Consider the following 20,781-nt stretch of genomic DNA (forward strand, 5'->3'; position numbering starts at 1 on the left):
TCGTTTCCCGGAAATAGGTAACGGTACAGTGCCTTGATTACATCACGACCGCTTCCTTCCACATCCTTTCCAATTCACCATTCATTTGCCATCCTACCATTTCACACTGTATGATATAGACACTGGTAAAGTCATTGGGGCACTATACTACAAGCCGGTAGGTCGCTGGTTCGATTCCCAATGAGGTCATTGGATTTTTCAGCTGACCTAATCCATCCTGCCTCATTATTTCCTGTGGTCGAATCAGTGTCTAACAGAAATTAGTATCAGGGATCTTCCTGGTGGAAAGGACGGCCAGCGCGTGAGGCTAACAACCTCATTGCTGTTAGCCGATTGTCTAGAACAGTGCTTCTCAACCTTTATGAGACCGCGGCCCAGTAAGTTCTGTTTTTTATAAGACGAGGGCCCAGTCCCAACAAATTTACTCGTAAATACCTTTCCAGTTTTGTTAAAGTTCATGCATTAAGTTAACGTAATATTAGAAATTAATTATAGCATAATCATAAAGAGTATTAGTACACTTATGTATACGGCATGGCATGCTGACAAACAAAAATTACATTTAAATTAGTTATCAATCACTGGACTAATGAAATCTTGTAGCATTTTGTAGTTTCCTCAGACCAACATCATTAAATTAATTTGTGCTAATTTTCATTGACATATCCCATGCTGATCACCAAAAACTTATGTTATTCAGCGTAAAATTGATTATTGTATTATTAAATTGATTTTAATGATGTTGGTTCGAAAAAAAAACGGCAGTGAGAAAAATGTCTATGCATTGTAACTCACCATAGAAGTCAGCTGAGTAGGGGAAGAAGCAGAAGGATGTCAACTTGCCGGCGAAACACTTATTATCACATACACACGCCAAATAATTATATATGTAAAGTATGTAATTCGATAAATAAAAATGTATGAATCTCTCAGTTCTAAACACTACTTCCAACACTAATTAATATTTTGATTTTAAAGACGCAGCATTTTAACCCAGCAATTATAAGTGATTGGAAAGTTAAACTTAGTTTCTTTTATCACAAGTGAGTTTGGAAGGTTATCGTTAGGCTAGTGAGACTTTTGTTTCTGTTTTCCGTCCGATAGCTTATTAATTCTGGGATGAATTGAAGTGAGAGCCAAACGGAGACAGTCAGAAAGTTGCAGGCAGTTCCTCTGTTTCGTTTTAAGCACAGTCATGACAGAAAATGCAGTTTCACAAAGATATGTGGTGGAAAAACAAAGAAGAAATCTCACTGATATTTCATGTAAATTTGGATATTCATTTTTCATTCTTATCCAGAATTTCGAATTACCCGTAGTATTAAAAGTACTTTCCAGTCCTTTGTCCGATAATAATTCAATAAGTTGAAGGGTTTCTTCATGGGAAAGGGCTGTCTCTTTGTGTTCAACAAAAGGGTTCACAATCCACATATTTTGCCTCCGGGGATCCTCATGTTCGGGATAATATTTTTCAAACGACAACATCTTCACTCAGGTTTCGAAACAAGCACTTACACACTGCAATGCGAACTTGCGAAGAAACAGTATTCAGTATTACTAGATTTGAGAACTGGATACAGACTGCCTTGATCTTCAATTTCAGTGGAAACATTTTCTTTATACTTCCTAGCAGATTGGTCACTGACATTTGCAACACAGATGTTATTTCGCTCAGTTCTGAGAACAGAGGATATGCCGCCCATTGTTGTAATCGGCTTGCAGGCAATTTTTATGACTGGTCATAAACATCGGTATTGCCTTTCCCGAATGTTGAAAGATTTGGATGTCTGAAAATTCCGGATCATTCACGAATACTTCCATGTTTAAAAATGTGCGGCTTGGTCACTGACACTTGCTACACAGATTTAGGTGTTCTGTGTCTGAGCTTCTCGACACAAATACTGTTCTCCTCAGAATATTTCCACTATAAAATATTTATTCATGAAAAATGCTTAGAGGATGAAAATGACAAATTGACAACAGAAGAGCCTCTCTCGGCCCAGTATAATTGATGCCAGGGCCCACTAGTCGGCCGCGGCCCGGCGGTTGAGAAGCACTGGTCTAGAAAATATGGTAACCTCGACGTCTCAGAAACCTATGGGCCTCCACGACCCGTTACAGAAATAGCTTCACCTTTTTATACGTAAATTTATTAAATTGCACATGAATAAACGACTGAGGGAGAGTATATGGTAGTTCCCTGGGGGGGGGGAGATCAGGTAGTGGGAAATGTGAAGGGATCAATATATGGTACATGAGAAAAATATATTTATTGATTAGTTGCACTTACAACGCCGGTTCTGACGTCATAACACTAACAAGGAACTGGAGAATTTACTAGCTTAAGAACGTTCAATATGTGATACTTGTGTATCCAATGTCACTTTTGGTGGAAAAGAAATTGAAAGTCTCTGCAATTGCAGTGTTTCCTATCACCGCAGCTGTTATTTCTGTCTGCAGTGCTTCAACCTGCTGAAAAATATTGACACTGATAAACTCTCATCTGTTAACGTGTTCTGCGACACCAGGTTCATTTCTTTGTAGCTGTTCTGTGCTAATGTTCGAATACTTTTTTCATAAAATCGAGGAATTTTTGTTTTCGAAAATATGTTTCCAATTCAATTTATAGAGGTGTAATTTTGCATTGTTCATTAAAAATGTTTCAGATACCTTAAAACTGTTTCTGTACATATTTACTTTCGTGCCATCTTGTGACGACTGTAGTTTTTGAAATAGTCACTGTGATTTCAGGACGCAAATTTCCGATTATCTGTGAGTGTTAAGTCTACAGCATAGTTTCACATTGATGATTTGAGGTTCTCACCGAGGTGGTTATGAATAATTATATCTTCGGGGATATGACGTCACGTAATCGTTTAAAATTCGACAGACGTTTTGGAGGTTTGTGTCGACTCATGTTCAGCGCCTAAGAACAAACGAAGTAAGAAACCAGCGTGAAGCAGGCAGCAAGCAGGGTCTGCCTCAAGTTGATTTCTCGGCTCTAACGTTGAATGGGACATATACCTCCAAAACGTCTGTTCATTTTCGACGGACTTCACGGCATCATATCGCAGAAGTTTCAAACTTGTTACTGCAAGGCAGTTCTAAGAAGAATCACTTTGCTCCCATTTGTTTATGCATTGGCGAACTTCCTGTACAAGAGTCTGTACACTGGCTACAGTCTCCCGAAACTGAGTGCTACATTGCTGCAACTGGGCCTGAAGATTGCTGTTCTCTTGCTCATATCTCCGGAAGTCGTTCTTGGCCTTCACGGCGATTTTGGATAGTCCATTGAACGCTGGCGCTATAAGCTTGGATAAGCATCTGGACAGAGCTACGGGATTGACTGCGTTGGATGTCACACAGTCGGTAATGATTGGGTTCAGTTGAATTGCTACAGCCTGTATTTCTGTAACTGTATGCGAGATGTTGATGGCTAGCGGCTTTATCTCTGCAACAAGTCCACGTGCACAAACCTCCGTCTCCTTCTCTGTAACAAACAGACCACATAATTCAATGTATATTCCGTCCACTGTGGGAACGAGAGAGGGTCTTTGTTGGTTAGTGACGTGGACCGTTACGTCATCATTATAAAGTTGCTAGATCCTGAAGGGTTATAACTTCCGGGATATAGCGCCGAGTAGTTATTAAATATTCATTTTGAGTACTAGGTAGAGGGACTCCCAAACCATGGATTACGTCCAGTTTCCTCGTAATGTAGTGGCTTGTAGAAGCCGGGCTAATGGACTATACACTACAAATGGGTTTTGGAATGAATATTAGATTTAATGACCATTTATACACACAACTCGAAACTACAAATATTTACATCCCCATAGTTAATCTCCACAGTTTACAAATCACAACAACAATGCCTAAGTCTTTTCCTGCCTGCTATGTCTTCATAAGCCGTCTCCTGGTAACGGCTCCTAACAGTTGATATTCTTCAGTGTCCGCGCTCGTTTCCTTTCTGAATGACGGTTCCCTTCCAATTTACTCTATCTTTTACAGGCTCCCATACAGAACTGACTTGGTTGCCACAGTTAGCTTTCTTGCAACTCCTCTGCACGGACGGCGTAGACAACCCGTTTCGACGGGAATGTGTTTACAGAGCCGTTCCCCAGCAGCGGCCGTATGTTCTTGCTTCGTTCTGTTGTCTGTTTCGCAGCCGTTATCTAGAAACGAATGTTGTTTCAGAGCCTTTCCTTAGCAACGGCTGTTCCTCTGGCTCAGAGCAAATATACCACAATATTTTATTTCCGATCTAAACGACGAAAGCTCAGGAGTTGAAACGGCGTTGTTAAGGAGCTTTACCTGCTGCGTTTATGATGTCCAATATCTCCCCCTTCTCCTTCACGACGCAGCTAGCAAGGTCCTGTCCAATGTCCTTGAGACGCGGCTGTAGGGTCCTGATAATATCCCTCAAGTTCTGGAAGGCACTGGAGGACTTGAGCAGGTACGTGCCCGTTTTGTTGTTCAGATCCTTGAGGAGTGCGTCAACAATGTCGGCTGCAGTGTCCGATAAGGGATTGAAGTATTTCTTAATAGTGGGCAATATCTGGCTAATGATATTCTGTATGAGGTCTGAACCCACTTCCAGGACTTGCAGGCCCTGAAACAGACGCGGAGAAACTAAATAACTGACCCATGCAGGCTTTGAGGTCCTCTCAGGTGGTTCTCACTAGTTCTGTCTTCCGTGACATCATGTAGAACGTTGAAAGTCTGTCGCCGTTTCGGAGGAACATGTCGCCTTCATCTTGAGGGCTGATGAATAATCAACGCAAGATGAAGATCGAGACATGCTCCTCCGAAACGGCTGATGACTTTCAACGGAATATTCGGCGTTATAATTCTAAGTAATCTATTGTCACTACTGGTTTTCTGTACCTCGCCCACCGCGCGATGTTTTGAAGTACGACAGACTATAAATGCCAGATTAACTCTCTTTAACGGGTTCAGCTCACCTGAGAACTGCAGGCGGTGCAGCTGTCGAAGTATTCTCTTAGAGAATTCCGGACGACGGACGGACACCCACATCGTCAGAACTCTTTAGAGCTAATTTTGTCTTATGGGATATTATACCATGTTGTCCGCTGCAAGTCAACTGACTTTTCGGGGGAGCATGTCGCTTCCGTCTTCAGGGTCGAAAAATAAGCCAAGCCAGGAACCTGCGTGAAGGCAGGTGGAAAGCAGAGCGACATATTCCTCCGAAACGTTGGTTAACTTTTAACGGATTACCCGGCGTTATGTCCCAGAAGATAGATTTCTTCATAACCACTGCTGTGAGACCCTAAAATTCTAGTTTTGGAGCTGGTTTGAAGAATGCTCTCTTCTACGTCGTTACCAATGAGTTATACACTGAGGATGGAGGCAGTACTTTCCCCAGAAACACTTTAAATATTGTGCTTTAATGTAAGTACTTACGTATATACTGTTATAGTATGACCCTTTATTTTGACCCGTTGGAGAAGAGTACACCCTGTTTGTACCTGCAGACGTACCTGGGCCGTGCTGAGCGCCACAAGCAAGACGAAAATGTGCGAATATTTGCCAACCATTGCTAAGCTCTCGGCGACACTTCGCGTTCAATTAAGTTCATTGTTGAGAGCAATTCTGTATACATAACTGCTCTGAATCGCTACTTGGCATGCGCAACAGGCTGAATAAATACAAGTGTCTAGACGAGAATGCTGATGTAACACGTGTCTGAGCGGCACGTCTGTAGAAGGAGACATAAAATGGAAAATAGTAACAAAAAACATAAGATTTATGTGTTCGTTCTGCAAATGGGGCAATATATTATATATTAATCTTTTAGAGTTTTAGTTATTAACATGTTTTAATCCCAGGCTGCCTTAACGTAGTCGATATAGCGACTGGCTACGGGCTGGACGACCGAGGGTTCGGAGTTCGAGTCCCGGTAGAGTAAAGAATTTTGTCTTCTCCACGTCATCAAGACAGGCTCTGGGGTCCATCCAACCTCCTAACCATGGGTTCCGGGTGACCTTTTCCCCGAGCGTAAAACGGGCGGGGCGTGAAGCTGACCACTCACCTCCAACTAGTGCCGAGGTCAAGAAACTATGCATCTATACAACCACTTCTCCATATGCCTTCATGGTGTAGTGCTTAATTAGTTAAGCACACGGACAACTTTACCTTTACCTGTCTTCATTTTTATCCTATTTTCCTTATTTAGAAGTTTTCTATGTGGTCCGTGTCGTATCAAATGAAAGTAGGTGACTAGTTCTTCCCAGAACTTTGTGTTGATTTTGTTATTTGTACTCTTCTCCAAGTGTAATTAGAATGATAAAGTCAAGGAGGATGAGGTGGGCAGGGCATGTAGCACGAATTGAGGACGAGAAATGCGTATAGGCCCGGGTCTGGTCAAGTGGGATTTGTGGTGGACAAAGTGGCGCTGGGGCAGGTTTTCTCCGAGTACTTCGGTTTCCCCTGCTAATATGCATTCCACCAATTGCTCCACAATCACTCTCGCCTATCATCTGGGGCTGGTACAATAGGCCAGAAGTGGCCGCAGTACAAGGGACTTAGTCCCACCCCACTAGCAGGTGGGGTTTCCAGGTTCTTGAACTCGTATACGCGTCACTTATCTTGCCTTAAGAATATCTTCCGTAACCCCGGAAACTAGGAAAACAAGCTCGTCATTAAGTCCATCTGAATGCTTTTCCTATGCGGGAAAGAATGGAAATGCAAACTGAATTAGTCAAACCCATGCATGAAACAGTAAATACACTATTTTTCCTAGACTGTCTTTCTGAGACGGACATTAAGCAGTGACTAGGTAAATATCAGCCGTTGCTAGGTAACGCACGAGACAATAGAAGAACGGTATTTTCTATGTCGTCCGCATCGCGACCGTTGCTAAGACACGGCGCGGTAAACACACCTCTGCAACAATAGAGGGGCTGTGTTTTCTGCGTGGTCATTGCCGAGGAATTATCTTGAAGACAATTGGCACTACAGTTCTTTTACGAGGTATTCCCCTGACACTAATGGCGTGACCACGGAAGCTGAAGAATCTCCATTGTTAAGATTCGTTACCAGAAATCGTTTAGTGAAACCACTGCAGAGGAATAGCCATTGTTAAAAGCTTTCCCAAGCAACGACTAGTGACTGCAGACTAAGAAGACGGCGTGGAGTGAACTGTAATATGGAAATCAGCAATAGTATTATATTTATTTGAAGTCACAACCAGCAATTGATCAGTAAATCTATTCACCAATCCGTACCCCGTCTAAAGTCACCCCTAAGTCACGACACTATAAAGGGTTGTAAACGTGAGGTTTATCACCGTCATTATGCAATTTCTGACCGTGGCAACAAATTGTCGATCGTTAAGACTTTGCATGAACGTAAGTTATGTAGTGGGTCATGAACGAGTGAGCGAGCAGTATTTGCTCCAATGTATCATGTCTACTCTGTGAGCATTGATGATATTTTGACGTATATATGTATGAAGTGTAGCATACTGTGTATAAAGGAGGCGGTTTACGGCTGACTATTTATGTATGTTATTTGTGGGAGGTAGCTTTAAACGGGGACCTCGTAGCTGCGTTAGATAACATGCAGGACTGGAAAGCAATACGGGAGAAAGCAACGAAAATTTATGCAACGAATAGCGAGACTTCCAGTTGAATTCTCAACGGGTGTGGCACTACACCGTGTTTATTTATTTGTTTAAGTAACTACGCGTGCGGTAGTTAAGGTATTTAACGACGAGTCGTGGACCAGTTAAATTTTAATATCTTGGAAACAATATGGAAGAAAGTTGTAGAGGCCTAATGTAAGGTACAATCCAAGTATTTTCACAAAGAGGCTGAGAAAAATCACGAATATAATCCGTTATGGTAGCCAGTCTCTCGAACCCGTGACACCCGGAACGCGAGTAACGGGTGCTACATAACCGACTGCGACGTTGGGTTCTATTCATATCAAACCATCAAGTAGTTCGTGTGTTCTAACACAGATGTCGGTATGTAGAGGTAAAGACAACACAGGTATCGTGACCTTGTTGAGGGTGATGTGGGTTTTGTTCAAATATGAATTCAATACATAAGGATGAGTAATTGGGACTTATAGGCAGCGCCATAGCTCAAGCGGTTAGTCGCTGGCTTCCTACCGCGGCGGCCCGGGTTCGATCCTGGGTCTACATTCCACCAAATTCTCCATCATCATATTCACCCGGGGCAGGCTACAATAGGGCCAATCAGTGGCCGCCGTGCCGAGTGGACCCAGTTTGACTCCACCCTCCACTAACCAAATTTAAAAAGAAAAGTGGGCCTTAGAGTGAGCAATGTTAGATTAAAATATTCTTTCAGTTATGTAATAGTTGACAAATTTAACCACTTTAGGCATGCTTCTGTGCTAATTTAATGTGCAGGTGGATATGAATCTTCAGCAGAACTTGTTTTTCCTTAACATTTGTCAGTGAACATCAGTGAACTACCAGGCTACACGATCTCACACCCTAGAATCTAGATGGTAGCGCTCGTTATATGCACTGCTGTGAGATCAGATTATCTCTGTTGCATGGACCTCCTATCCAACGGGTACCGGGTGCTCCACCCCGGTGGTAAAGCGTCCGGGGCTTGAAGCTGACCACTCACCTTCAACTAGTGCCGAGGTCAATAAAACGTGGAGCTATACATACAGTCCCCCATACGCCTTCATGGCTTAGTGCACAGGTTCAACTTTACATTTCTGTGTTGCGTGTCACGTTTAGATTTTTATATAGAGGTACTAGTTTCTGAAGTCCATTGAGAATTCAACAGAAAATGTCTTGTAAACTTTCTTTATTTCCTCCCCTCCTTTCCATCATAGGACTTTCTCAACTATATTTTATTTTCCCTGTGTGTGCAAAGCTAGACCGTCATGTCGAGGCCGTCTGGTGATAAACGCCATCTGTGAGACACGCAGTCTAACTACGTCCTCTGTTGGTATACAACATGCACACGCCAGTCTGTCAGTAAGTCATACAAACCGCCTGAAGTCTTCCGTAGACTGTTGCAGGACACTTTCAGTATTCGCCGTACGGTAAGATGATTGATGAATGGTTACTTGAAAAGGATTTTGTAGAAACCGGCCATGACCTGCTCTAGGTACTGCCGGCATTTGCTTGAAGTAACTGAGGAAAGCTACGAAGATTAGGTGTCCCGGCTGAAATTCGAACCCAGTACCTCCCGAATACAAGTGTAGACCAATCTGTTTAGTCGTAAATCGTCTCCTATTGTACATATCGTCACGTGTATGTGTGCGATCCTTTACGGGGTTTTGGATAATTTGATTTATTGACCACGACCCGAATTTTTGTTTTCCAACCGAACACTTGCTATTATCGTCCTCACTCGGTTGCTCCATTTGTCTTACAGCTCCTATTCGCGGCCCGCGTAGGCAACACACCATTCATTCTCGTATGCTAACCGTTTCCGTGGGAACGTGTTTACCGAGCCTTTCCCTAGCAGCGGCCGTCTGTTCTTGCATATTAAAAATCTGCTTCCTAGCAAGGGACGTCATTCTGTTGTTTGTTTCGCGGCCGTTGCCTAGAAACAAATGTTTCAGAGCCTTTCCATAACAACGGCTGTTTCTCTGCCTCCACAGTTCTGGCTTTGAGCAAATATGCCACAATATTGTGACACGACGCCCGAAAGTCGAAATAGTAAAATAAGAGGATATTTCCATTGTTAGGCAACTGCTCGGCAAACACATTCCCGCTGCAACGAATAAGGACAATGACCGCAAGTGTTCAGTTGAAAAAAAAAAGGTTTCTGGTCGTGAGTCTCAAAGGGCTTGAAGCAAACACGCACTGATTGGCAGTAAACTGCCAGTCGTAAAGAAACTTTGAATTTCACTTTGGCCTTGGCTAGAATGAGAAAATTGAGTTGAGTTTTGGAGTTGGCAGTTGCATCAGAGAATTGAGAGAGTTGGCAGTCGAAATTGATTAAGAATAATGACAATAAAGGAATTAGGCTGTCGAAATATGACTAAGATTTCATATGTGGTTTGAAGTTACAGTGAGACTGTTATAAATACGTTGCCAGGATACGGCTAGTGAATACTGAGAACCCTAATATGTGTGCAACGGTGGACTGTAAAATGTGAAGATCAGCGATAGAGTTGTAATTGCCTGTAGTTCCGAGAGTTGCTTTGTGTTTTGGTTAGGAGAAGGAATCCTTCTACACATCAGTGGTCAGACTTGCCTGCCCTGAATCGGTAGTACAGAACAGTTCAGACAGAGATTCTGTTTCTAGTGCTTTATTTTTGTCTTCATTTAAATCCACAATAACTTAAATAACTTAACATCGAATGCCGAGTTAACTTAAGCGGAACTGGTGGAGTTTCTGCTGCTGACGCCGGCCCCCAGACCCTTGAAGCACTCCCGGGTCGTCTGGATGATGTCCACGGACTCTCCGATAGCCCTGTCCTGCACGTCATTTGTGCACTTGGTGAAGTCCGCAATCAAAGGCCCCGTCCCACTCCTGAAGTCAGCCATCACACCCAATATGGCCGCCATCAGCTGGTCCCTCCCCTCGAACACCTGGTTCCTCACGACACTCAGGCAATCGGTCAGACCGCCGTCGTTACCCTGGTTCTTGTTCACGCAGCTGGTCACGTTAGCATTAGCACCGACGGCGGCGTCTTGAGCAAAGGTAACTAAGTCGTCCAGATGCTGAAAGTATGGCTGCAGGACCGCAGCGGCGGAGTGGAGACAGGCCTCGATCCCCGGTCCTGGAAAAAATATGCAGCCATGTTGTGTAGCGGGTGGCTTGTTTCGAGCTCCTGATCTCACAAACACATCGCGCTCTTTGATGTTTTCAGTCTGTTGCGGTAGGACTCGTGGGCTAGCCTTACTCTCACCAACAATAAGAGAAAATATTCCAGAAACACGCAACACACCTACATAATTCGAACCCAAACCCTGTCACCCAGGCCGCCTAAGACCTTAAGCATTCCCGAAACCAGTATCTTGTCACCCTTCCATTTTAATGCTTCAAAATATGAGATATTAAAAGTGGGCACCAATTATCCGCTAGAGCACAGCGATTGCTGTATGTACCACCTGCTTTAACATGAAAGAACTTTGAATTTTTCTTACACACGGTATATCTATATGTTGCTTATTATTCTCAGAATAATCGGCGATTATTTCCCTAAATTGCATTAAGAGATTGGTGTTTGTACTGGGAAAGAGTGTGTTTTCTACAACTGGAATTTAAGTTCGGGCCTGAGTGTCCCTGAGCTGCAGTAAATACAGATGCACTGCCCCTTGTAACAAGAGCCTCGCCTCCCCCCACTCTTCACTGTTCTTACAGAACTCTTACAGCTGTAAGTGGGCTCTGCCTGTCTGTGGTGAGAATACCAGACAGTGTAACCAGGCTGCGCCAAACTGCAACAGAAATAGCAAAACTGCGAAGCGAAATCCTCTCGCAGTTAGCGTCACCTACCGGCCTCCTGGACCATGGCCTGGTACTTCTGGTCGTTCCCAGACTCGCAGGACGAGATGTCGACTCCAGCTGGTGCTGACTGGGAGATGGCGAGTTTTGTCTCCGTTACCAGTGCCAGAAGGGCTTCAGGGTCGTTGCTCTGGACCCTGAGAGCCTGGAGTAGTTTGTTGCCGTCGGCCTGCGCGTTGTCTGCCATCCGCTTGAAGTTGCTGGCCAGCTTCTGGATCTTTCCCAGTGCGTGTTGTATCTGATCCTGCCTGTCGCCGACAGCTTCGTCAGGGGCATATCCGAACAGAGCGGCTGCGCTGAGGCTCTGGGTGGAAACAGTACAGTGATTTTGGTGTTTCTGTTACATTACTTTCATGTAAATCTTAGTGATTTGAAACCACGAGAAAATATTAAAATAAGGAGAACTTATTTGTTATCACGATCGGATTCATGTCTGGTAATTAGATTCCTTATTTGTCCTGTTTCATGATACTCAGTGTTCAGACTCTGTATCTTCAAATGCTATGGTAAGGCAGAGAGAAAAGCTATCCCTGTAACAGGCCGTGGGAGCCTATAAAGTTGTCAGAAGTCGAGACTCCCACATTTTCTACACAAATGGCTCACAGTTGGCGGTGAGGTTTGTCAGCCTCACGTATCGGCCGCCCTTCAACTCTGAGGAAGATTCCTGGTACTCATTTCTGTTAGAGGCTGAGTCAACCCCAGGGCAATAGTAAGGCTGGAAGGATTAGGTCAATTGAGATATTAAATGATCTCATCGGGAACCGAACCTGCGGCCTTCGGACTGTAAGAGAGTGCCTCAACAAACTACGCTACCGTGTGCCCCTAATAATATGGTAATAATCACTAAATGATTAATTGGGAAGAATTTGAAAATAGTCTATTATAATGAAGGTACTAGTTCAACATTTGCCTGGTACGACAGAGGAAAACCACGAATAACCCATTCACTGTATCTGGTGTCCCGAAAGAAATTCCACCATAACATCTCCCGAATACGAGTCCGCAGAACCGCTGTTACGTCTTCAACCACATTTTGTAACAGTGTGGGGGGATTGGAGATGTAGCTCCACACAGTCTTGACCTCGGCAGTATATGGGCCTGAGCTGTGAGCTTTGCGGGGAAGCAAACCTGATACCCACAGGTCAGAAGGCTGGGCTGGATGCTGTGGAAAGGAGACGACTTTGTCGCCTCTGCCAGAAATGGAATTCTTCTTCCTCAACCATCCAGCCTGTGGCTTAACAATTTCAGAAGTTAATTGTGGAGGGGTACAGACCAGAGGACCTAAATTGTAATATCTCTGGAATAGGGTGTAATGCAATTAACTCTACCAACGAATTGAATTTTGAGGACGTGACTCTTCTATGTTAAGTGGGTCTGTCGCCACGGCATGGCGAGTCCTCAGGTTGCGGATGGAGGAGGCGGCCTCCAGAGGGCAGCTACGAATATATTGAATAAGTATTCATGGGCAGCCGACAAGTGGTGATCCTCCAACTTTGAGTTTGGGCGTGTGTCTAACAATTCATCGTAAAAATAAGCTTGTTATGAATATCACAAAGAGCCTCGGACCTGGATGGATTCTTTGAATAAACGACCTAAGTCCAAAAAATGGATATGAGATTTGTGACTTTGAATTTAAGAAGCTTGTATGGAGCAGGTTCGCTCAGGGCAATGATTGGAAGATTAAGACGTAGGTGGGTACACACAGTATTAAAATCGATCTTAGAGAGATTGGATAGGATTGATCTGGCTCAGGAAATGGACCAGTGGAGGGCTCTTGTGAACACAGTAATGAAACTTCGGGTTCCATAAAATGTTGGGAAGCGCTTGTGTAACTGCACAACTGGCGGCTTCTCAAGAAGGGCTCAGCTCCATGAAGTTAGTTGGTTAGGAAGCGACTGTTAGATGCACCGCAGAGGTTTTGTCAGTGGGTACAGTGTGACATGCTACGGTATCTCTTTTCTCTGAATTACGTGTACTTAACGGGATCGGCGCTATGTTTTCTGAGTTCTGGCAGATGAATGTGTTTGCAGGTGAAATTGTTATGAATAAGGAACTTACGTGAGAAGCGCCGAGCACCATAAGAGCGGTAACAAATATTGCAGCCATGTTGTTCTGATATTCCTCTTGCGTACTGAAGAATTTGGAATTGTCTTTCCGTGGAACCATCGCGCTGTTTTATACCAGTCTTACCGCGAGTAGGTGCGGAAATGTCAGCCTGCAAATCCGGCGCAACTGAGTACACACTGTGACACAATTAATGTTCCGAAAGGGATAATGTCAAGGCCTTTGCAAGACAGTGTAGATAAATCTCTTATGTTTGTATGTCTGCATGGGCTTACCCTCCTTGTCATCGACGTCTTTACTATGTAAAAAGGCCGCGCCATAGCTCAAGCAGTTAGTCGCTGGCTTCCCATCGCGGCTGCCCGGGTTCGATCCCGGGTCTGGTTAAGTGGGATATGTGGTGGACAAAGTGACGCTGGGGCAGGTTTTCTCCGAGTACTTCGGTTTTCCCTGACAATCTTCATTCCACCAATTGCTCCACAATCACCCTCACCTATCACCTGGGGCTGGTACAATAGGCTAGAAGTGGCCGCAGTACAAGGGACTTAGTCTCACCCCACTAGCATTAAAAACAACATTACTATGTTAAAAAGTAAGGTGTCCCTGTAACAGGCCATGAAGGCCCATAGGGTTGTGAGACGTCGAGGCTCCCAAATTTTCTAGACAATCGGCTCACAGATGGTGGTGAGGTTGTCAGCCTTAGCGCATATCGGCCGACCGCCCTTTACCCACCGGGACATTCCTGGTACTCATTTATGTTAGTCTGAGTCGACCCAAGGGCCATAGTGCGGTTGGAAGGATTAGGTCAATGGAAAAATCCAGTGAACTCATTGGGAACTGAACCCGTGACCTTCCAGCATGTAGCATAGTGCCTCAACCAGCTATGCTACTGCGTGCCCCTCCTTACTATGCAGTACGTATGAAGAAGAAGAAGAAGAAGACATGTCTAGGCAATCTTGGCCGGATCATTTTGAAGACGGAAACAGGGTGTCCTCTCCAAGGATAAGTGGGGTCTTCTGAGCTGTGTTGTTCGCAGAGAGCCCAGTGTTTCCCAGGAAAATATCGCCTCCATCTTCAAAGTCGAAGAAGTGTACGCCAAGCAAGAAGCCCAGCAGAAGCAGGGGCAACGCTGAGTTTACTGCCTGCTTCTGCTGGGATTTTTGCTTGGCTTACTCATCATCCATGAAGATGGAGGGGGTAGGATTTTCCGAAACGTCGGGATCTCTCCGAACAACACAATCCAGAAGACAGTGCTTTTAATAGTCACTGTCATGAGAACTTGGAACTCCAACCTTTATCAGATATTCGAACTACCTGGATAAATATTTTGAATTATTATTATTATTCGAAACTTTATTCGAAAAATGACGCTATTTTGAGGCATTAGTTACGAGGAACTTTATGATGGAAATAATACTTGTCCTTCACTTTCAGAAACCACTGTTGTCAGAGTTCCAGACATAAATACTAGAAATTTTGATAATTTTTATACTTCGTTTAATGTAACAAGTGCCCCTCTGCTCGCTGCGCCTTAGCCGCAGATGACAGTGTCAATGCTAGTAGTGTGACATGACGCTCGAAACCCGGAATAGTCAAGTCATACGAGTAGTAGACGTTCATTGCTAGTTAACGACTCCGTAAACACATCTCCACTGCAACGAATGTGCAAGCAACAATCGAAGAGCTGGCTTTTTTATGTAACAGAGAGGTAAACAGGCCTCTGTAACTAGAGAAGATTAGTTAGGAACTATGTTTTCTGTTGGGGCCGACCCGAGGCTATATAACGAGGATTACAGGCCAGCTGAAATGGAATTAAGGGAGTCTCTAAAGATGGCAGTCAAAGGTGATTGAGCAGAGATGGCAAGAGAGGAATTAGGCTCTACAAAGAAGACTTCATATGTGCTGCATTTACAGTCAGACTGTTATAGTTCGTGTGTTAAAATCCGTTACCAGGAAACTACTAGTGGAGAGTATAACAGACTGCGGACACTAGTGTATATATTTGCGTGTGTAACGGTAAACTGTAAAGTGTATAATCAGCGATAGCGCTGTAATTAATTGTAGTTTGGAGTTGCGTGTATGAGTGGTCAATAAATCCAATCATTCAGTCCATACCCCGTCTGATAGTCACAATCCTAAATCGTGGCAATAGTTTCCTTAACAGTTTTCAGGTTTATTTGATTAAGAGGTAATAGTAGTGTTTTGTTACATTCAGTTTTGTTATATGCTCATGCTTGTTCTGCATCTGTCATTATTATTATTATTATTATTATTATTATTATTATTATATGAATTACCTTGTTTTTTCTTATATTTATGTGCGTTTTACTCATGCGCACTTTTTAATTAACGTTTGGGGTGTGAAGTCAGGGCGTAAATAAACGGAGAATTGGATTTAAAACTGAATTGAATTACAGTTGTTTAGCTTTGTATGCATTTATTGTGCCTGCCTGTTACAAGCTATAAGCTGTTGACTAGTGCTCATATATAAGATCTGAGGCCCATAGGGTTATGAGACGTCGAGGCTCCCACATTTTCTAGACAATAGGCTCACAGATGGCGGTGAAGTCAGCCTTACTCACCGGCCACCCATTATCCCAAAGGAAGATTCCTGATACTCATTCCTGTTAGAGGCTGAGTCGACCACAGGGCCATAGTGCGGCTGGGAGGATTAGGTCAGTTGCAAAATCCAGTTACTTCATCGGGAATCGAACCCCGCATCTATCGTAAGCAGGGTAACTGGTATTCGGCTCACGGTGGACCGGTGACTGTGAAGATCACGGTATGCTGGGCTGTAACGCCATGCAGACGGGTAGAAGTTTTCCGACGTTTCGTCTCCGTGTTTAGGTTACAAAAGTAAACCAAGAACCCAGCAGGATGCCACCAGTAAACATTGATCCGTGAGTGGTAACATGGTTAAATACAGGATTTGACAGGAACTCACAGACAACTGGTAGCAACAATGATAATGAAGAAACTTGGCCCTAAATAGGGCCTTCTTGGTAAAGTGGGAGTAGTGACTAGAGGAGGGATAAATTCTGCTTTTTGTTGGTTGCGTGATTTATTCTTCTACCCTGAAGATGGAGGCAATTTATTCTTCCGAAATGTCTGAAAAATTTCTACCCCACTAAACGATGTCACATCCTACAAAACAGTAGCCTTCACCCTTTGACATATCCATTCAGCGATGTGCTACACGTTTCTCTTACCACACCACAATGACACTTGTGTAAGCAGGAAATCTGGGAGAGACGTTCCGCTGCCTTTCAGTCTGTGTAGGCCTATGTACTCAGGTGGCTGTGATGTCAGATCAACCGCCTCGTATAGTTGTATATAAACTTCGAGAATCAAATGGAAATAACACAGCACAAATTCCAGATAACAAAGGAAGGAAGACTGGGCGACATGACTTTCAGAATTCTACTCGTTATAGCTCTTTCAGCTCTCTGTACTGTAAGTATGCTTTTGTGTGGAGACTACTGAAAGCAGGAGACAAATTTGTGTGGATTCTTAACTCTTCACCCATTCGCCAATTTAAGCTCCACTTAGTTAAACTAGGTTCCAAATTTAATTTCCTTTTCTGCAGTTAGGGACTTCAGAAACACCATCTCAGTCAAAGTAACAGTTGTTCACACGACTCAAGTCCACTCGAAAGATTTAAGTACTGTAAAAAATTGAAATATTTATCAGTTCCTGCCGAGGCATTATTTGTACCAGAGTGAATAGGCTGGTGACTGCGTCAGCCCTTCAGCAATTGCCGAAGGAGTCTTCAAACTTCCCTTACTAGGATGATTACGGGCTACTGGGATATGATCTCGTGTAGTTTGGTATGTAAAAATGTAGGTAACAACGTTTCTGAATAGACTAGTGCCTCTTTCATCAGGATATCATCGAACACGTCGATATCCACCTATCAAATTCGACGGGGTAACATCCGAGATCAGCGAAATCTTCATTTCCAACGAAATGAGAACGTGGGTTGTGGGTTTCATAAGATAAATGATTTCTTGTATAGTAAATCAAAAATTTTTATGTTATTTAAGGCCTATAAAACCCCACTTTTATTGTTAAAATGCAGTACCAAATAACAACTGATAAATGAACAGAAAGAATATTCAAACGAAGTGCCCTTCTACAAAACGTAGTACGGTACTTAAAATCGGAAGGAATGTTAACGGCTGTACTGTTTCCACCCAGAGCCTCAGCGCAGCCGCTCTGTTCGGATATGCCCCTGACGAAGCCGTCGGCGACAGTCAGGATCAGATACAACACGCACTGGGCAAGATCCAGAAGCTGGCCAGCAACTTCAAGCGGATGGCAGGCAACGCCCAGGCCGACGGCAACAAATTACTCCAGGCTCTCAGAGTCCAGAGCAACGACCCTGAAGCCCTTCTGGCCCTTGTAACGGAGACAAAACTCGCCATCTCCCAGTCAGCGCCGGCTGGAGTCGACATCTCGTCCTGCGAATCTGGGAACGACCAGAAGTACCAGGCCATGGTCCAGGAGGCCGGTAGGTGACGCTAACTGCGAGAGGGTTTCGCTTCGCAGTATTGCTATTTCTGTTGCAGTTTGGCGCAGCCTGGTTACACTGTCTGGTACAGCTGTAACAGTTCTGTAAGAACAGCGAAGTATGGGGGAGAGACAAGGCTCTTGTTACACGGGGCAGTGCAAACGTATTTACTGCAGCTTAGGGACACTCAGGCCTGAACTTAAATTCCTGTTGTAGAAAACACACTGCTTTCCCAGTACAAACACCAATCTCTTAATGCAATTTAGGGAAATAATCGCCGATTATTCTGAGAATAATAAGCAACATATAGATATACCGTGTGTAAGAAAAATTCAAAGTCCTTTCATGTTAAAGCAGGTGGTACATACAGCAATCGCTGTGCTCTAGCGGATAATTGGTGCCCACTTTTAATATCTCATATTTTGAAGCATTAAAATGGAAGGGTGACAAGATACTGGTTTCGGGAATGCTTAAGGTCTTAGGGGGCCTGCGTGACAGGGTTTGCATTCCAATTATGTAGGTGTGTTGCGTGTTTCTGGAATTTTTTCTCTTGTTGTTGGTGAGAGTAAGGCTAGCCCACGAGTCCTACCGCAACAGACTGAAAACATCAAAGAGCGCGATGTGTTTGTGAGATCAAGAGCTCGCAAGAAGCTACACGCTACAAAACATGGCTTCATATTTATTCCAGGACCGGGGATCGAGGCCTGTCTCCACTCCGCCGCTGCGGTCCTGCAGCCATACTTTCAGCATCTGGACGACTTAGTTACCTTTGCTCAAGACGCCGCCGTCGGTGCTAATGCTAACGTGACCAGCTGCGTGAACAAGAACCAGGGTAACGACGGCGGTCTGACCGACTGCCTGAGTGTCGTGAGGAACCAGGTTTTCGACGGGAGGGACCAGCTGATGGCGGCCATATTGGGTGTGATGGCTGACTTCAGGAGTGGGACGGGGCCTTTGGTTGCGGACTTCACGAAGTGCACAAATGACGTGCAGGACAGGGCAATCGGGGAGTCCGTGGACATCATCCAGTCGACCCGGGAGTGCTTCAAGGGTCTGGGAGTAGGCGTCAGCAGCAGAAACTCCACCAGTTCCGTTTAGGCTCAGAATTGCAACTTGGGCAGTTGCATAGCTTTGCGTTTGTGAAATACCGGTACTTTGCGCACAGCGTACATGCAAATACGGGTAAATAAAGAACATGCTCTGAACACCTTGTACTTTCTTGTGTGTTATTTTACTGCGTCGTCAGTTCGTCTGTATAGTGTCCATGCTAGGATCATTGTGAATGATGAATTGAGAAGAATCTGGAAGGAAGCGATCCTCGATTAATCGATGTACAATCCAGGAGGAACTGAGGAAATCCACATAATATATCCGAGTTTCGACTCGAGGACTTCCGGTATAGAGGTATATAGTATTACCGCTACACCAATCTGCTCCATTAATCTTGCACTCTATTAATGATCTACAATCCACAAATACCCAGATGACTCCTGCGCCACCTTTCCATCTTCTTTCTGTTCCAAGTAGGTGTTTTGCAGAAGTTATCTCCTACAGAACTCTGTGTGCGTTCCTTGTCTCCCCCCTCTCCCGGATGCGAGGTCAGTGCAAGCAGATGAGGGCGGTATCCAGTGGCGGATTTCGGTATTAGAAGATGAAACACTTGGCTTTTACTGCCGTGCAATAAATTTGGTTATGTCGAGATCACTGTCTTCTGAAATGTGACGCTCTATCGTCTGGTAGATATACAGCAACATTTCGGGGGAAGCTGATGTCTCCATGTTCAGTGTAGAAGTACGTATAATTAACTTCCGCTTCCTGAAGATGGAAGAAACCAGTTTCTCTGAACCGACGGTATGTACGTGTATCTACCAAACTACATAGTACATAACAAAACATAACAGAAAGCCGTAATCTTAACTTTCATTACCTTCAAATTTCATATGTGGATAAAATGTGTGAGGACCGTCATCCTGAAGATTGAGGCAGCAGTGTTATCCGAAACTTTGGTGTCCGTCTACTAAACTAGGAGGCGACAACCTAAAATCTCATATGTGGATAGATACCCTGAAGATGGAGGCAGCATGTTCCTCCGAAACATTGGTATCTATCTACCAACCTACACAGTGTCGCATCCCAGGAGACCAAAATGCCGTGAGAAGCTCATATCTCTCGCATTCCTTCCAGTTCCCCACTTGGCGTGAAAGCCACGCGCTGTATACACGCGGTTCTGTCCGGATTGTGTCATTGTTGTGTCTGTTCCTTTGGCTCACTGCTCCCTCCGCACGCTTCCCCGTCCTGCGTCTGTGCAGTCGATGTGTAAGACTAATCTCCGCCAAATAGATTTTGTATCGTTTCAGCACTCTCCTCACCCGTTACGTCATGTAGATCAGGGTTTATTCGGCGTCTGTGCCAAGAGTAATGTGAATTTATTATTATAATTATTAGTATTATTGTTATGTTGTCCCAGTATCTCCTGGAAACAGTCGCCCTTCGTGTTCCTACTCGGAACATAGTAACTTTACCACGCTCAGTTTCCCTTCCAGTCACTGCCTTCAGCTCTGTGTTTCTACTGCAAATGTACAGATACCTTTAGAATGAGCCGGGATAGCGCAGTCGGTATAGCGACTGGCTACGGGCTGGACGTGAGGAGCCGGGATAGCGCAGTCAGTATAGCGACTGGCTACGGGCTGGACGTGAGGAGCCGGGATAGCGCAGTCAGTATAGCGACTGGCTACGGGCTGG

General features: G+C 44.3%; 3 protein-coding genes across 3 annotated transcripts; 1 reads left to right on the forward strand and 2 right to left on the reverse strand.

Moving 5' to 3' along the window:
- Window positions 1–2,246: 2,246 nt before the first annotated feature.
- LOC111874942 lies at window positions 2,247–5,606 on the reverse strand. The gene is made up of 3 exons (XM_023870827.2): window positions 5,502–5,606; window positions 4,315–4,612; window positions 2,247–3,490 (listed from the first exon to the last, which is right to left on the reverse strand). Exons 1-3 carry the CDS (start codon window positions 5,556–5,558, stop codon window positions 3,105–3,107), a joined length of 741 nt encoding a protein of 246 aa, XP_023726595.1. The 5' UTR covers window positions 5,559–5,606; the 3' UTR covers window positions 2,247–3,104.
- Window positions 5,607–10,253: 4,647 nt separating this feature from the next.
- LOC111874936 lies at window positions 10,254–13,657 on the reverse strand. Its single transcript, XM_023870821.2, has 3 exons — window positions 13,527–13,657; window positions 11,460–11,772; window positions 10,254–10,743 (listed from the first exon to the last, which is right to left on the reverse strand). Exons 1-3 carry the CDS (start codon window positions 13,632–13,634, stop codon window positions 10,334–10,336), a joined length of 831 nt encoding a protein of 276 aa, XP_023726589.1. The 5' UTR covers window positions 13,635–13,657; the 3' UTR covers window positions 10,254–10,333.
- Window positions 13,658–16,903: 3,246 nt separating this feature from the next.
- Window positions 16,904–19,253, forward strand: LOC111874939. Its single transcript, XM_023870823.1, has 3 exons — window positions 16,904–16,982; window positions 17,727–18,039; window positions 18,728–19,253. Exons 1-3 carry the CDS (start codon window positions 16,935–16,937, stop codon window positions 19,135–19,137), a joined length of 771 nt encoding a protein of 256 aa, XP_023726591.1. The 5' UTR covers window positions 16,904–16,934; the 3' UTR covers window positions 19,138–19,253.
- The last annotated feature ends 1,528 nt before the right edge of the window (window positions 19,254–20,781 follow it).

Source organism: Cryptotermes secundus, unplaced genomic scaffold (genome assembly GCF_002891405.2).
Source record: "Cryptotermes secundus unplaced genomic scaffold, Csec_1.0 scaffold595, whole genome shotgun sequence".
NCBI classification, from domain to species: domain Eukaryota; kingdom Metazoa; phylum Arthropoda; class Insecta; order Blattodea; family Kalotermitidae; genus Cryptotermes; species Cryptotermes secundus.

Coding starts and splice junctions, on each gene's coding strand:
- LOC111874942 (XM_023870827.2), bottom strand. CDS start 5,558: ATGGTTGGCAAATATTCGCACATTTTCGTCTTGCTTGTGGCGCTCAGC. Junction 4,613..5,501: donor TGGCGCTCAGCACGGCCCAG/GTACGTCTGCAG, acceptor CGTCTGTTTCAG/GGCCTGCAAGTCCTGGAAGT. Junction 3,491..4,314: donor GGACATCATAAACGCAGCAG/GTAAAGCTCCTT, acceptor TGTTTGTTACAG/AGAAGGAGACGGAGGTTTGT.
- LOC111874936 (XM_023870821.2), bottom strand. CDS start 13,634: ATGGTTCCACGGAAAGACAATTCCAAATTCTTCAGTACGCAAGAGGAA. Junction 11,773..13,526: donor TGGTGCTCGGCGCTTCTCAC/GTAAGTTCCTTA, acceptor GTTTCCACCCAG/AGCCTCAGCGCAGCCGCTCT. Junction 10,744..11,459: donor GGCCATGGTCCAGGAGGCCG/GTAGGTGACGCT, acceptor TATTTTTTCCAG/GACCGGGGATCGAGGCCTGT.
- LOC111874939 (XM_023870823.1), top strand. CDS start 16,935: ATGACTTTCAGAATTCTACTCGTTATAGCTCTTTCAGCTCTCTGTACT. Junction 16,983..17,726: donor CTCTTTCAGCTCTCTGTACT/GTAAGTATGCTT, acceptor GTTTCCACCCAG/AGCCTCAGCGCAGCCGCTCT. Junction 18,040..18,727: donor GGCCATGGTCCAGGAGGCCG/GTAGGTGACGCT, acceptor TATTTATTCCAG/GACCGGGGATCGAGGCCTGT.